The following is a 13,699-nucleotide window of genomic DNA, read 5'->3' as shown; positions in this document are numbered from 1 at the left end:
ATCTCTTCTTCAGGTGAATAACTAACCTAACACAAAACTACAATCTAGGTTAAAGTAAACGAATCACACAAGAGGTTTGTGTATTTTAACCTATCTTATTCATCTGAGGGAGAGATCAGTTTGCAGATATCTCAAAATGTAGTGTTAATGACTTTTTGTGTCACCAAACGATGGCGATTTGCATTGTAAATGTTAGCATGCAAACTAACCAATCCAAACAATACTTTGATACAACAGCTTAATATTTTTAACTGATATTTATCCTACGCTTTGTTTTAGCTTTCCAAAATCAAACTAGTACAGAAAAGATGCAAGTTTAAAACGTTGAGGAGATTGAACAATACATGCCAAATCATTGTAGAGTGCTGTTTACTGTGCAAATTTAAGATATTCAAAACAATTGATCAACCCGCCGACTGTGAAATACGATCAGTTATTTGGTTTTTGAGGGCAAGGAACGTTCCAGCAGCGGATATTCATTGACAGATAATTGAATTGTATAGTGGCCCTTTAGAGTGACAGCAAAGTGCGGAAGTGGATGGGAGCTTTAACAGATGGATGGGAAAATGTCCATGATGAACCGCGATCTGGCTGGCTGTCAGTAACAAAACAAACAGTTTCAACACGTAAAGTTATGGCAACAGTGTTTTGGGATAGACATGGAGTATTGTTAGTCGAGTTTATGGAATGAGGAAGAACAATAAATGCAGCTGCTTATTGCGACACTCTGGCTAAACTTCGACGTGTAATACAGAATAAGAGCCATGGCCTATTGACATGTGTAGTTCCTTGTTGCATGGCAATGCCAGACCTCACTCTGCCTTTCAAACCAAAATCATTAGATCTTTTATTGGGAACAAATTGACCACCTGCTGTACAGCCCAGACTTGGAACAGAGTGACTCACTTGTTTCGCTACTTAAAGGAGTTTCTCGGCGGTAAGGCATTCAACACTGATGACAAGGTGAATGAAGTAGTTGAAGATTGGTTATCCTCACAGGCAGCAGACTTCTACAACATTGGCATTCAAAAGTTTGTAGAATATTTAAACTGTTCTGTATTGCTTATAACATATCCTAAACTTTTTCTTATAAACATTTTTTTGTACCTAATGCTTTTTAACATAATAGTACATGAAAATTCCATGAGAATAAATTAATAATATTTCAGTTGTTACAAAACCTATGAGGGCTATCCAGAAAGTAACAGACACTATTGGATGGTGCGGCAGTGGGCGGGGTCTACAGCTGCCCTCTTGGTGTCAAAACACTCTGGCGTTCAGTAAGCATTGAGCCTTAGTAGCCGTGCTCGGTCTGTATCTCTTTTATTTTCCTCACTGTGATTAATTAAAATGTGTGCTGCAATTGAATATCTTGTCTTGAATTGTGAAGTGTGTTAAGTGATAAGGTTTTTGATAAGGAATACGACAATAATGGTAACAAACTTCTCGATCGTATCGTTACTGGTGATGAAACATGGGTGAAGCATGTCTATTGTGAAACAAAAATACAGTCTATGGAATGGGGGTACGCACTTTCTTAAAAAAAGCCAAAAAATTTCTCCAAACTGTCAGCGAGAAAGATTATGGCAACTATTTTTTTGGGATGCTAAGGGTGTGGATTCTGGTTGATTTCCTTGAATGAGGATCAACAATCCATGCAGAGAGGTACTGTGAAAAATTGCAGAAGCTACGGCAAGTGATACAAAAAAGTGAAGGGAAAAATTCATGCTAAAAAATTTTGATTTTCCTTGGCAATGCATGTCTTCATACAGCCAATAGTACATGACAAGTCTTGGATGATTTTGATTGGGAAGTGTTTAATCATCCGCCTTATAGCTCAGATCTGGAACCAGGTGACTACCACCTCTTTCCAGTGAAGAATACCTGTCCTAGCTCGCAACGCAGCGCTTCGATAGTGACGCTGAACTTCACACTGGTGTTAATCAGTGGTTAAGATCTCAGGTGGCAGATTTCTACAAAGCTGGAATCGAAAAACTTGTGTCACTTTATGATAAATGTTTCAGTTTGAATGGGGATTATGTTGAAAAATAGCCTGAGAGTGTTTTACTGTAGCTTTTAAATATATATATAATAAAATGTTCCTATTTCAGTTGGTTAATTTTTTTTATTTCAAAACGTCTGTTACTTTCTGGATAGCTCCTCGTACCTACTTCTTCTGACCAAACTGGAAGGACTATTTTAAAGTGGGATGGTTTTGAAAACACATACATGCTGTTATGAAATATTTTATTAGGAATTATTTTTAATACACATTACATTATTTTCTAAATTAATGAGTTACAAATAGTTTTGCTTAAACATAGTCAAGAGTTTAATTTACTTCAGTAGTTTAATTAACTACTTTATGAGGTATACTTGAATAATTATTGAATATTACATAATTAACTAAGGGCTTCCTAAGGGTTCAGGGCTGTTACTAGACTAGACATAAGGGTGTGCCACTCCCCCTTGCCTGCTTTGATTTGACTGGTTCAGAGCTGGCTTCCCTTATTCCGAAGGAAACATGACTGAAGATTAATGTCAAAAATCCTTCCTCATGGATCTTGACAGGACACGGCCCCTACTCCCAACCTTACCCACCCACAATATCCCGTCACTCCGGAAGCAACACAAAGGTCTTTTAAGGATTAAGTACAATTTCTCAGCTTCTTGTCCTAAGAGAACAAATAAAAATCTTATCATGATTTCAAAATCTGTTTTGAGCTAAAAGGTAGTGGTGGATAAGTGTATCAATAAGAGACACACTACTTTGAAGGATTACAAGTCTCTAAATTGTAAGTTAAAGGATTTATTTGTATTATTTAATTTCTGATACTCTTTAAATAGAACTTGTATTCTTAACTGCTAAGTTATATGAAGTACACACTGAACATTTTGAAATTGTAAAAAATGTATTATACAGAGACATTACTTACAAATAATGACAATGAAAATAATAAAACTCAAATACAATTACAATAACTTCTTCTACTATCTAAGATGGATGAAGATGTTTCGGTATGAAGGAGGTATAAAATAACGACAACTACCGACGTTTAGTTACTTTACTTTACAAATTACACATAACTTTCAAATCTAAAGCTCATCGTGAGATGAATGGCGTTTGACGAATTCAAGTAAGTCTTCCAATACTCTAGAACCGTTGTACTCTGATATCTTCGCTCCGTTGCGATAGAAGAACAGGGTAGGATAACCTTCAACCTGCAAATTAAGAATTTTTAAATCTTTAAAAATAGTAATGCTAGTTGTGGAATGTTTATGTCTCCCATAAAAACAACATGTTTGTACTTTGAATTTAACGTTTTAAGCAAAATATTCAATTTTTTAATAAACTGATAGCTCTGTTTTTATCAACAACCAAAAACTTAGATTTAAGATTCTGCAACATTATTCTTTAATATAATTTAGATTTAAGATTCTTTAATATAATTTACCTCTTGGTCATTGCACAGATCTTTGTTGTCTTCAAGAGTGCAATCAACGTGAGCAATTTTGATTTTCCCCTCAGCTGATAATTTTTGGGCTAATTCTTCCCATGTTGGAGCTAATCTTTTGCAGTGGCCACACCTGTAGAACAAGTAGAATCCATCATTAATATTTGTTGATTAGTCTAAGTGCTTGAATGTTAATTATTACAAAGAGCTTAATTAAACAAACAAAGTTGAAACCTTTAAGGACTAAGATTATTAAATTTATTTTTTACAGTACCAATATTGTATTGTAAAACAAATTGTGCAACACAGACTGCTGCTAAAAAAATAGTATATATGACAGGGAAACATTCTTGGCATTGTAAACGTTGGGTATCATATCATGTGTTTTACAAAAAAAACAATATTAGCTAAAATAGGGTCTTTTGGAAGCAAAATGCGACTTGACAAAGTTAAAGATTCTTTATTGCCACGAAACAAATACATGCATTGGCTTGCATCAAAATAACCATTCAAACATATTTAATTTATTAATTAATAACATGGTACATGAAATAGTCCTGTACAGAATAAAAACATTCTTCTAGTAAAAATACCTTAAGCTTTCCTTTAAAACTATCTAGATCTAACTCTAATCTTAAAAAGTTGTGTAGGGCATTGAATAATACTATGGCATTATAATAAGTATGATTAAAAAATTATGTACTGTGGAAAGGGATATTAAAATTATTTTTGTTTCTAAGATTGTATTTAGATTGCGGAATAAGAGACTGAAGAATATTATTTATTTATTTATTTTATTTTGTACAATTATTTAATTTATTTTTTGATTTGATTTTTGATTGATTGATTCAATAGCTACAGGAATATTATCCCAAAACAGCTATATTGACAATACAAGTTAATATAATATAATACTGGAGGTAGCAGGAGTATCCATCAAGTTGAGTGGCAAAGAAATTCTATACTTTCTAGGAGTATATCGCCCTCCTATAAAACGCCAAGAAACTATCGTTCGAGCACTTGAGCTCCTGTCAGATATACTGGGCTCATTTCCATCTTCAGACAAGGGCAAGGTACTTCTAATAGGTGACATCAATATCGACAACTTGCAGCCATTGCCCTTTTCAACGACCTTATGGCTTCACACAGTCCTGACGAGGCTTCAACTCCCAGCAACTAGGATTACTGCATCTTCAAAAACATTTATTGATGCTGTATGTACAAACGTCAGTACAAATCTTATTAAGGTTGATATAATGCATACGGCGATCTCAGACCACACGTGTCAGCTTTGTCACCTCACTTTCCCAGCAAGACAACGAATAATAGAATCTTCTCTTCATCGTCACCTCAATGCAGAAAATTTGCACAACCTAAAACAAAATCTTGCAGCTGAGAACTGGATTGGAGTTTTTGGTTCAGACAATGCAGATGGCGCATATGAGTCTCTAATTCACACTCTAACTTTTAATCTAGATATATATTGCCCCCCTGAAGAAGTCTAGACAAAAACCGCAACTACAAAATATCTGCATGCTAGACGAAGAAGAAGCAAAGCTATTGAAAGAGGAATTTTTGGAGGCTCAAAGGAAGTACATCCTGAATAACTCAGACAATGATAAACAGACTGCTGTTCGACTAAAAAAAAGCCTACGACTTAAAACTTAGGTCTCTAAGAAAAGAAAATAGCGCATCTGTCATTAGCCGATCTATGAATAAAAGCAAAGCTGTTTGGCAAATAATCAATGGTGAGAGGAAATCGTCCAAAGAGTCTTCTGTAAAATGCCATAAACTTGAAGTAAATGGAAGAGTGGTAGATAATGCTACAGACGTAGCTAATCACTTCAACAGATACTTTACAACAATAGCAGATGAAACAATTAGAGTAAATAATAGTAGCCCTTCCTTATAACCAAGCTGAAACTACTCACGCAATCCCTGTGGAAACAAACTATACATATCCTGAAACCCGTATCAATTGAAGAGCTTGCAATAAATTACAATAGATTCATTGAAGCCTAAATCTTCAACGGGAGTGGATGGAATCTCAGCTAAAATACAGAAAGCAGCCAAAACATGAACTTCTACCACCCTTGTTTCATGTCATCCAGCTGTCGTTGGCCCAGGGTGTGTTTCCACAAAAACTAAAACGCCAAAGTTTTTCCTCTTCTCAAAAAAGGCAGTAAAGATTAAATAGGGAATTACAGGCCCATCTCATTAATCCCCACTATCTCTAAGATCCTCGAGAAGATTGTTCTATCTAGAATCCTTGAACACCTAAATATCAACAATCTTCTCACTGATAGACAACATGGTTTTGTAAAGGGTAGGTCCCACTCTCACAGCCTTGGTGGATTTGTTTGAATTTATTGTGGATGGCATAGAAAATGGAGATAGTGTTGTGGGCATTTTTGTTGACATGAGCAAGGCCTTTGATTGTTTTAAGCCATGACATGATTGTGACAAAATTTACACCATCTTGGTATCCGAGATACGGCACTGTGTTGGTTTCGATCTTATCTTTCTAACAGAAACTAAGTGGTTGAAATAGTTCAATCCATCAAAGGCATCAGATCCACATCCAGATCAGACTCTCGGCCCCATGGTGAGGGGGGTTCCTCAGGGCTCGGTCTTGGGCCCACTCTTGTTTGTGCTGTCCACCAATGACCTGCCTGCAGTGACGGAGCCTTATTGTAGGGCCATCATGTACGCGGACGACACCGTCCTACTCACTTCTCAGAAGTCTGTTGAAAGCCTCGAAATAAACACGTACATTGGCCTGAATTTGGCGGTGGACTTACTGTACAAGGCATGATCTTGTGTTCAATGCTTCCAAGACCAAGCAGGTTACCTTTGGCACCAAGAGGGATGAAGTCTTAAACCTTCCTGACATCGATGCTGTCACTTCAATTAAACATCTCGGACTACACTTGGATGGAGATCTTAAGTGAATGAGCACATAGATGTTCTCTGTCAAAGGCTGTCCACAGCTGTCTTCGCCATTAAAAGAACATTATCTGTCAGCACAGAGGAGGCAGCTTTTAAAAGCCTACCATGCCCTTTTTGAGAGCCTCATATACTATGGAGTTTCGGTATGGGGTGGAACCTCTGCACATAACTTACAACGAGTTCTAATTTTACAGAAGAGAGCCATCCGAACCATAAAAGGAAAAGGAATGAAAATACAAGATAGTTGCCGGCCAGTCTTTAAACATCTGAAGTTATTAACCGTTGTAAATATATATATCTTCCAGTCTACATATCTATATATCTTTCTGCTAGCTTGTCTCCTGGGAATAAATAAGCGACATAAGGATGTTCACACACACTGCACCAGACATGGAACTGACTTCAACCTGCCCCGGTCCATCGCTTAAAGCTCTTTGAATCAAAACCTTCTTACGCAGGTGCAAAATTTTAACAATGCCTTACCCGCATCCTTGAAGGTCTTGGAGCTGGAAGTTTTTAGGAGGAAATTAAAATCTTGGCTGGCAGATAGACCCTTCTACAGTGTCAATGAATTTTTAACTTGGAGAGAGTGACCATGGCAATTGGCAAGCAAATAGACTCTTTTCTATATATAATGTAGCCTACATGACGCCTGTTTCTATCTTGATGATAGCAAATAAAGATTTCTGTTTCTATAAGTACGTATACGAAGAAACTAAATAACAAAATCATTATTAGGCTGAGTAAAAATTAACTGTTTCTATTACAGCACGAGAAAAAATAAAAATATTATACAATACATAATAACAATTTAAAACTTTAACAAAACTAGGTTACTACCACATAAGTTTAAAAAAATAATATTTAGCTTATTTACAAATGAATTAAAATTATTATTAAATATATCCAATTCATGTTTATACATGTTTAACAACCTAATACCTTTAAAAAATGAAAAATTATAAAACTGCACTGTATTACAACGTGGTGTAAAAAAAAACCAAAGAGGGTCTCAGATTATTTCTTGGGACATGCAGAAAAAACCTTACCAACTAAAAAAGAACTATCAACTAAGTTATGTAAAATTTTATAAATGTATAAAATAATAGATCGGTTTCGTCTTAAGTTTCAAAAGAAAAAATACTTCTTAAGACAGTTGTTGACGGGGTTTCGCTCAAAAGAAACATGAAATCTTTTAAAATATAAATATACCTTAGAAACTTTTTTTGAAATTAGCTCCAGAGAAGCAATGCTGTGTAACGAATAAGGGGGTCCAAATTATTGCACAATACTCCAGCCTACTTCTTACGAATGCATTGTATAGTTTAATGATAGGATTAATTGAATGAAAAAACATTGTGTTTCTAATTACAAAACCCACATCCTATGGCATCCATTTATGATAAAATTAAGGTGATTTTCAAACGTAAAAGCCTAGTCGAAAATTACGCCAAGATCTTTAACATGAGTCACTAGTAGTAACTTAGTGCCATTAATAGAGTATTCTGGTAGAGTTAAATATTTTTTCCTAGTATAAGTCATCGTTAAAACACTTCTTTACATTTAAAAAATAGGTTGTTCTCTAAGCACCAAAGGCTAAGTAAATTTAGCGTTGATTGCAGTTCAGCAACGTCGTGATTGTCTCGAATCTTTCTATATAGTTTCAAATCATCGGCAAACAAAAGGCATTTTAGACTGTGTTAAATAATTAGGAAGATCATTAATATATATCAAGAATAGTAATGGGCCTAAGTTAGATCCCTGGGGAACACCTGAATGTGCTAATGTACTTTTTAGACATAATGTTAGACACCATAACAAACTGACTGCGAAGCTTTAAATAAGTCTCAATAAAACTAATAAATGGTGGAGATAAATTAAAACAAGATAATTTACTTACAAAATATTGTGATCTACTTTATCAAAAGCCTTAGAAAAATCTGTATACACTACATCAACCTGCCACCAGTATCCAATTCAGATGCTACGTCAAAAAGAAAATTCCATTAGATTAGAGACTGTTGATTTACAAGGAAGAAAGCCATGCTGCTGGGGAGATATATCAGATTTTACTATATAAAAAATATAGTTATAGGAAGTGATTCAAATTAATGTTTTTCAAAACATTATGGTTCTGTTTAAAAATAATTAATGTGTAAAATATATAAATGCAAGGGAAAGTTAGGATTTTCAACTCTTTAAAAATAGGTTTTCAAGACTCTCTTCGACTTATTCCAGCAGTAATTCGCAATAGCTTCTTATAGGATTAAAATACACTTAGAATTAATTCCCAAAATTCTGATCAATTTCTTACAATTTCTGATCCCCAAATTGCCACAGCATAAATCAAGTATGGGAAAATCAGAGCATAGTATGCTGTAAGAAGAATAAAAGTGTGCAAGTCTATGCAACATGAAAATTCCAGAACGCATCTTCCATGCTACATTGATTATGTGTCAGGAAAAATTCAAATTCCTGTCAACAGACAGACCCAAGAACTTAACATTGTGTTCGGAAACAACCCCACATCATCGAACCAAATACGGAGACCATTGTAGCGCTTTCGGGTGATTGTGAAATATAGTAATTTGGTCTTAGCAGTGTTTATAGTCAAACCATCTTCTCTAAAACACTAGACAACCATATTAGATTTCACACATGTTTTAACCTCCAAGGCTTCACGACATTCACTGTCTAAAATAAGCGACGTGTCGTCTGCAAACATGCTTGTGCATGAGATGTACTGTCTATATAAGGGTTTGGGGTGCTCTCTGGAAAATTCTATGGCCATTCTATGCAATTGTGAAATCCAATTAAACTCTAATAATAGCTTGCTGTTAATCAGACTGTACAGAACTACAATAACATTCTTTAGTGTTTATGCTTTGTCAGGATCAATTTTCTTGTATGCCACTGACTTGATTGCCTTGATTACTACTTTACAGGGTGAGGTGGACCACCCAACCGCAATGTATAGCGGCTGAATCGAGAATCCTACCTTCTTAGTTTTAATTAAAATTCCCATATTTCAACCCCAAAAATTCAGAAAAATAATTTTTAACATAGAAAAATATTTTAAAATGACACTTTGGAGGGAAGGTGGTGTAGGGATAATTTTTGAAAGATTTTCAAATGTTTAAGGTAGGTCAAGTCGTACCTATTTTCTAGGTATTCACTGATCATTTTGAAAAATAGGTTTTAATTTATTTTGCTTCTAGTATACATGGTGGTTCAAAACGTCAAAGTTGTATAGTGTCACTTTTTCTTTTACTGTTACCCTCTCGTTTAAAATGTTAACAAATCCAAATTTTCATCCAAGGTTACCAAATAAGTACTCTTCTAAAAAATATGTTACAGTTCTAATTTTTCAGCACATTTCCAATTTTTTTAAACAGTTAAAATTTAAGTCTAAAAATTTAAAATAACAAAGTATGTATATTTAATGACACTTATCAACAGCTCTCTTAAAAACTAAACTTTTTGTTTTATCAAACTAAAATGAAAATTTGTCTATCTTGGATGGTTTATGACACAGTTTAATTCAGCCAAACATAAATTAAATTTATAAAAATACGCTTTGTTAAATATTATAAATAAATTTTGAAAAGTGTTGTCGGTTTTTTAAATATTTTAATTTTATGTAAACTAGTAAATACAGAAATAAGTATTTCTCAAATCAAGCATTAATTCTTACCATGGAGCAAAGAACTTGACAAACGTAAATCCATTTTCAATATGAAATTGAAAATTATCATCAGTAAGGGCTATTACAGATTTTCCAACATCGAGCGTATCCTTAGTATCCTCGGGTTCCTTCGAATGAACTGGTTGCAACATTTTTGAAACATATTCTTGTAACTCTTCGGGAGAACGTGCGCCTTGATAAACGTCAACCTGAAAAATTCATATTTCAAGTACTCATAAAATGCATGCTTACATAGTAATTCAAGCTTTCCCTTGTGAGTAAATCATTTCACTTTAAAAATCTATCTTTTTTGACAACAATTTCTCTAACATTGCTTCCATTTCTTTTGGTAGCAAGTCCCCCCAGCATCTGCGAATAGATTGAACATTATTTACTAAACCAAACAAATGGTTGCATCGTTTACAGAGATGAAGGCCTCGGAAGCTCAGACACCAAGACATAGGTTAGGTTAGGGTTAAGGTATGCTTAAGTGTGAAGGATTTCATTTGCATTGCTAGCACAGCCAAATGTTGTTTTTAAAGTGCTTGAAGTGGAAAGTTCTGGGTATAATTGTTTTATTTTGTTTTTTTTTTTTATATTTACGGGGTTGCTGAACATGAACCAGGTGTTTTCCAACAAAAATTATGTTGGCAAATATGAAAGCTTTTTAAAGTTACACAAAAACGTGGTGTTTTCTAGTTTTTGGTTTATTAATTTGAAAATAAGAATTTTATATGAAAAAACCCCTTTAGTATAATAAAAAATAGAATTAATTTCCTACAGTTTATGTCTTTAAATTTTGTTGTAAGACATATTATGTAACATGCAAAGAGGCGTTTTATACTTAAACATTTATTTGTAATTCATTCGGGCATATATTGTCCGTATGTAATTGCTTTTTGGGCGTTTAACTCTGGCGTTATAAATTTATTGTGTAGGTATACACAAGCGGTGTTAAGGTTGAGGAGAGGGGGTTACCGTATAGACAGACCTCTGTTGTTTGTTCGCTCACATGACTCACCGCTACTGTAGTCAGTACTGGATTGCATATGTTCCTCTCACCATATTAATGTCATAGTGAGGTTTCATTGTTTGTGTAATAATTTGATATGAAAATTATTTCATGGTACAACTGTAGTTAAGCCATCATTAGGTAATTTACTGCCTACTTTAAATGCTTGTAATTTTAACGAGGAGTGATAAAAATATGTCTACTTTTCCCGCATTCAGGGAAGTTATCTGGGAGAGCTTTAAATGTAATCGTTATTATTTGTTGGTTTTAAACTGGTTGGCTGTATAACAAAAAAATTACAAACAGGAGATTTTTATTTGGTATTTTACAGTCGTAAAACTCAATGTGAAAGCAGGGTACTTTGGGATTATACCGGCCACACCAGTATGAAGAACACAAAAATATAAATTTATAGAAACAAACATGATAGAACGAAAAAACAACTCTTTAATTACAAACTTACAAGCATTTCCAGGCATTGTGATCGGTATTGTTGTCGCTGTTATCTTATCTTTCTCGAGAATCCCGATTACGACAGGCCACGCGGCATCACATGATTTGCACGGTACATAATTGCCTTTCCATTACAATTCAATTTATATTTCTGATCAGATCCTCTAGAATTTGATATTTTACTGATAGGTACTATCTCGAGGGATGTTTTTCTTTCGTTGACATCAGCTCGAAGGCATGGCACTCGCATTTAGGGTGGCGGAGTGTGATCAAGAATAAAAACAAGTTTTTAGTGTTTTTTCAATAAAGAGTTTAATTTTAGTTTGATCGTGTTTGTTTTTGTTGAAATTTTGTGTTTGGAGAAATGTAGGGGTAAAACACGGAAGTACAACAAAGCGACGCACCAGCTGAACGGGCGGCGAGACTCTGCAATCACGTTATCTACTAGACCGCTCGACTTTGACCTCTGTCTGAGGATGGGGAGGGGTTTGCGATAAGACAATTCCTGTTTTATATTGACGAAATATTGTTCTACGCTAATCTAGTAATCAGTAGAAGCAAAATGTCAAATAACGATTCATGTCTGGGTGTGGTCGGTATAATCCCAAAGTACCGAAAGCAGTTACAATTAGGTATTTTACAAGATTGTATTCATTTTAGCAACATTTTGTTCAGCAATTACTGTAAATTAAAACGGATTTCAATCTAAAAAGAAAAGAATTAAGTAGATGGAACTAAGAGACAGTGTGTGTTGTTGTTTATTTTAATAAACAAAACATGTATTTTGCCTTTGCCTTAAATATTTTATTCTGTTTAAAAGCCCTTGAAAGCTTGCTTTGCCAATGAAAACTAGATGTTAATGATTAAATCTAACATTTAACATGAATAATAAATGTTTTTATTTGTTATTATACATGTGGACATTGAATAAAATATGTATATGTATTCAAGTTTAAGTAACATATCACCTGTAATTTAATTTTTAACAATATTTTGGCCTTTATTGTAAAATTAAATTTTAACTAACATAAATCTGCAAGTTATAAACTGAACAATAAAACTTTACAGGTCTTCTTAGGGCATAAGTATACGCAAATGTGCAAAGTTTCATGTAAATATAAACTAGTAATTGACATGACCTTTGCTATTTGATACGGAATAACCCAAAAATGAAAATCTTGACATAGTTGCACTTAGGGTATAATGTAACATCTGTTTACACAAATTGAGAATACCTTTTTCCCATCCTTTATCCATAGTAAAGTCGGATAAGACATCACATCGAATGCAGAACACAGATGATTCTTGGTGCAGTCAACTTTGGCGATTGTCACCTCTTCATTGTCTTTGAGAGCTTCTGCTAACGCATGCCATTTTGGAGCCAAGGTCTGAAAAATGAAATGCAATTCCTAAAATTATAATAAGTTCTTTATTTGTTCAAGATACGATATGTGTATTCATCTTGTGGTAATAGTGTGGGACCCTTATATGCAGTAAACACTGATCTGTAATTATCAACATCAAAAGGCCACTTAAAGCCATACCAACATAGTGTGTACACTATGTACACTGCTTGCTATGTACCACAATTTAATAAGAATTAAATATCTTATCAATGTATAAAAATATTATACTGAAATTTAGTTTATAGATTGTCATTCTCTTATGAATTTCCTTTATTATCTGTGTTTTTTTTATTGTAAAAAGAAATTCTATTCAGTTCTGAAATTTCACTCCGCATCTTTGGTAATGATACAGTAAGACAAACATGTTTTCTGGTAGTCTACTTTGATAAAGGGATTACAATAAGAGTTTACTATTGTTCTCTCTCGTATCGTTGGTTAGTTAAAGACCAATCAAAGGCGTCAGTTTTAGTTAACTGGTTAAGTGAAAGAGGTCGGTATAAAAACCTCTGACACATGTTTCTCAGTGTCTTTTGAGTATCTTATTTGCGGTTTAATTGTTGGTGATTTGCGTTTTACTTTTTACTCTACTAGTCCACGCGGGATATTGCTTAAGTAGCTCTTTTAGAGTCAAATTACGATTTTCAGATGTGAAATTTTGTTGTCAACTAATGTTAGCTTTCTTTTACAGCGATTATTGTATTATTTTGATATAACAGGGAAAAAAGAAGATTTGAATTCA

General features: G+C 34.1%; 1 protein-coding gene across 1 annotated transcript in view; it reads right to left on the bottom strand.

Annotated features, from left to right (window-relative positions):
- Positions 1 to 3,051: 3,051 nt before the first annotated feature.
- Positions 3,052 to 13,699, bottom strand: part of LOC124363219 (thioredoxin domain-containing protein 5 homolog) — a 30,175-nt gene continuing 19,527 nt past the window's right edge. Inside the window, 4 exon segments of the mRNA XM_046818383.1 lie at positions 3,052 to 3,222; positions 3,456 to 3,588; positions 10,099 to 10,298; positions 12,790 to 12,942. Coding sequence (XP_046674339.1) covers positions 3,097 to 3,222; positions 3,456 to 3,588; positions 10,099 to 10,298; positions 12,790 to 12,942 — 612 coding nt within the window. The 3' untranslated portion in view covers positions 3,052 to 3,096.

Source organism: Homalodisca vitripennis, chromosome 5, assembly GCF_021130785.1.
Source record: "Homalodisca vitripennis isolate AUS2020 chromosome 5, UT_GWSS_2.1, whole genome shotgun sequence".
NCBI lineage: Eukaryota > Metazoa > Arthropoda > Insecta > Hemiptera > Cicadellidae > Homalodisca > Homalodisca vitripennis.
Note: the sequence above shows the minus strand (reverse complement) of the source record. Positions and strands in the feature narration are given on the sequence as shown.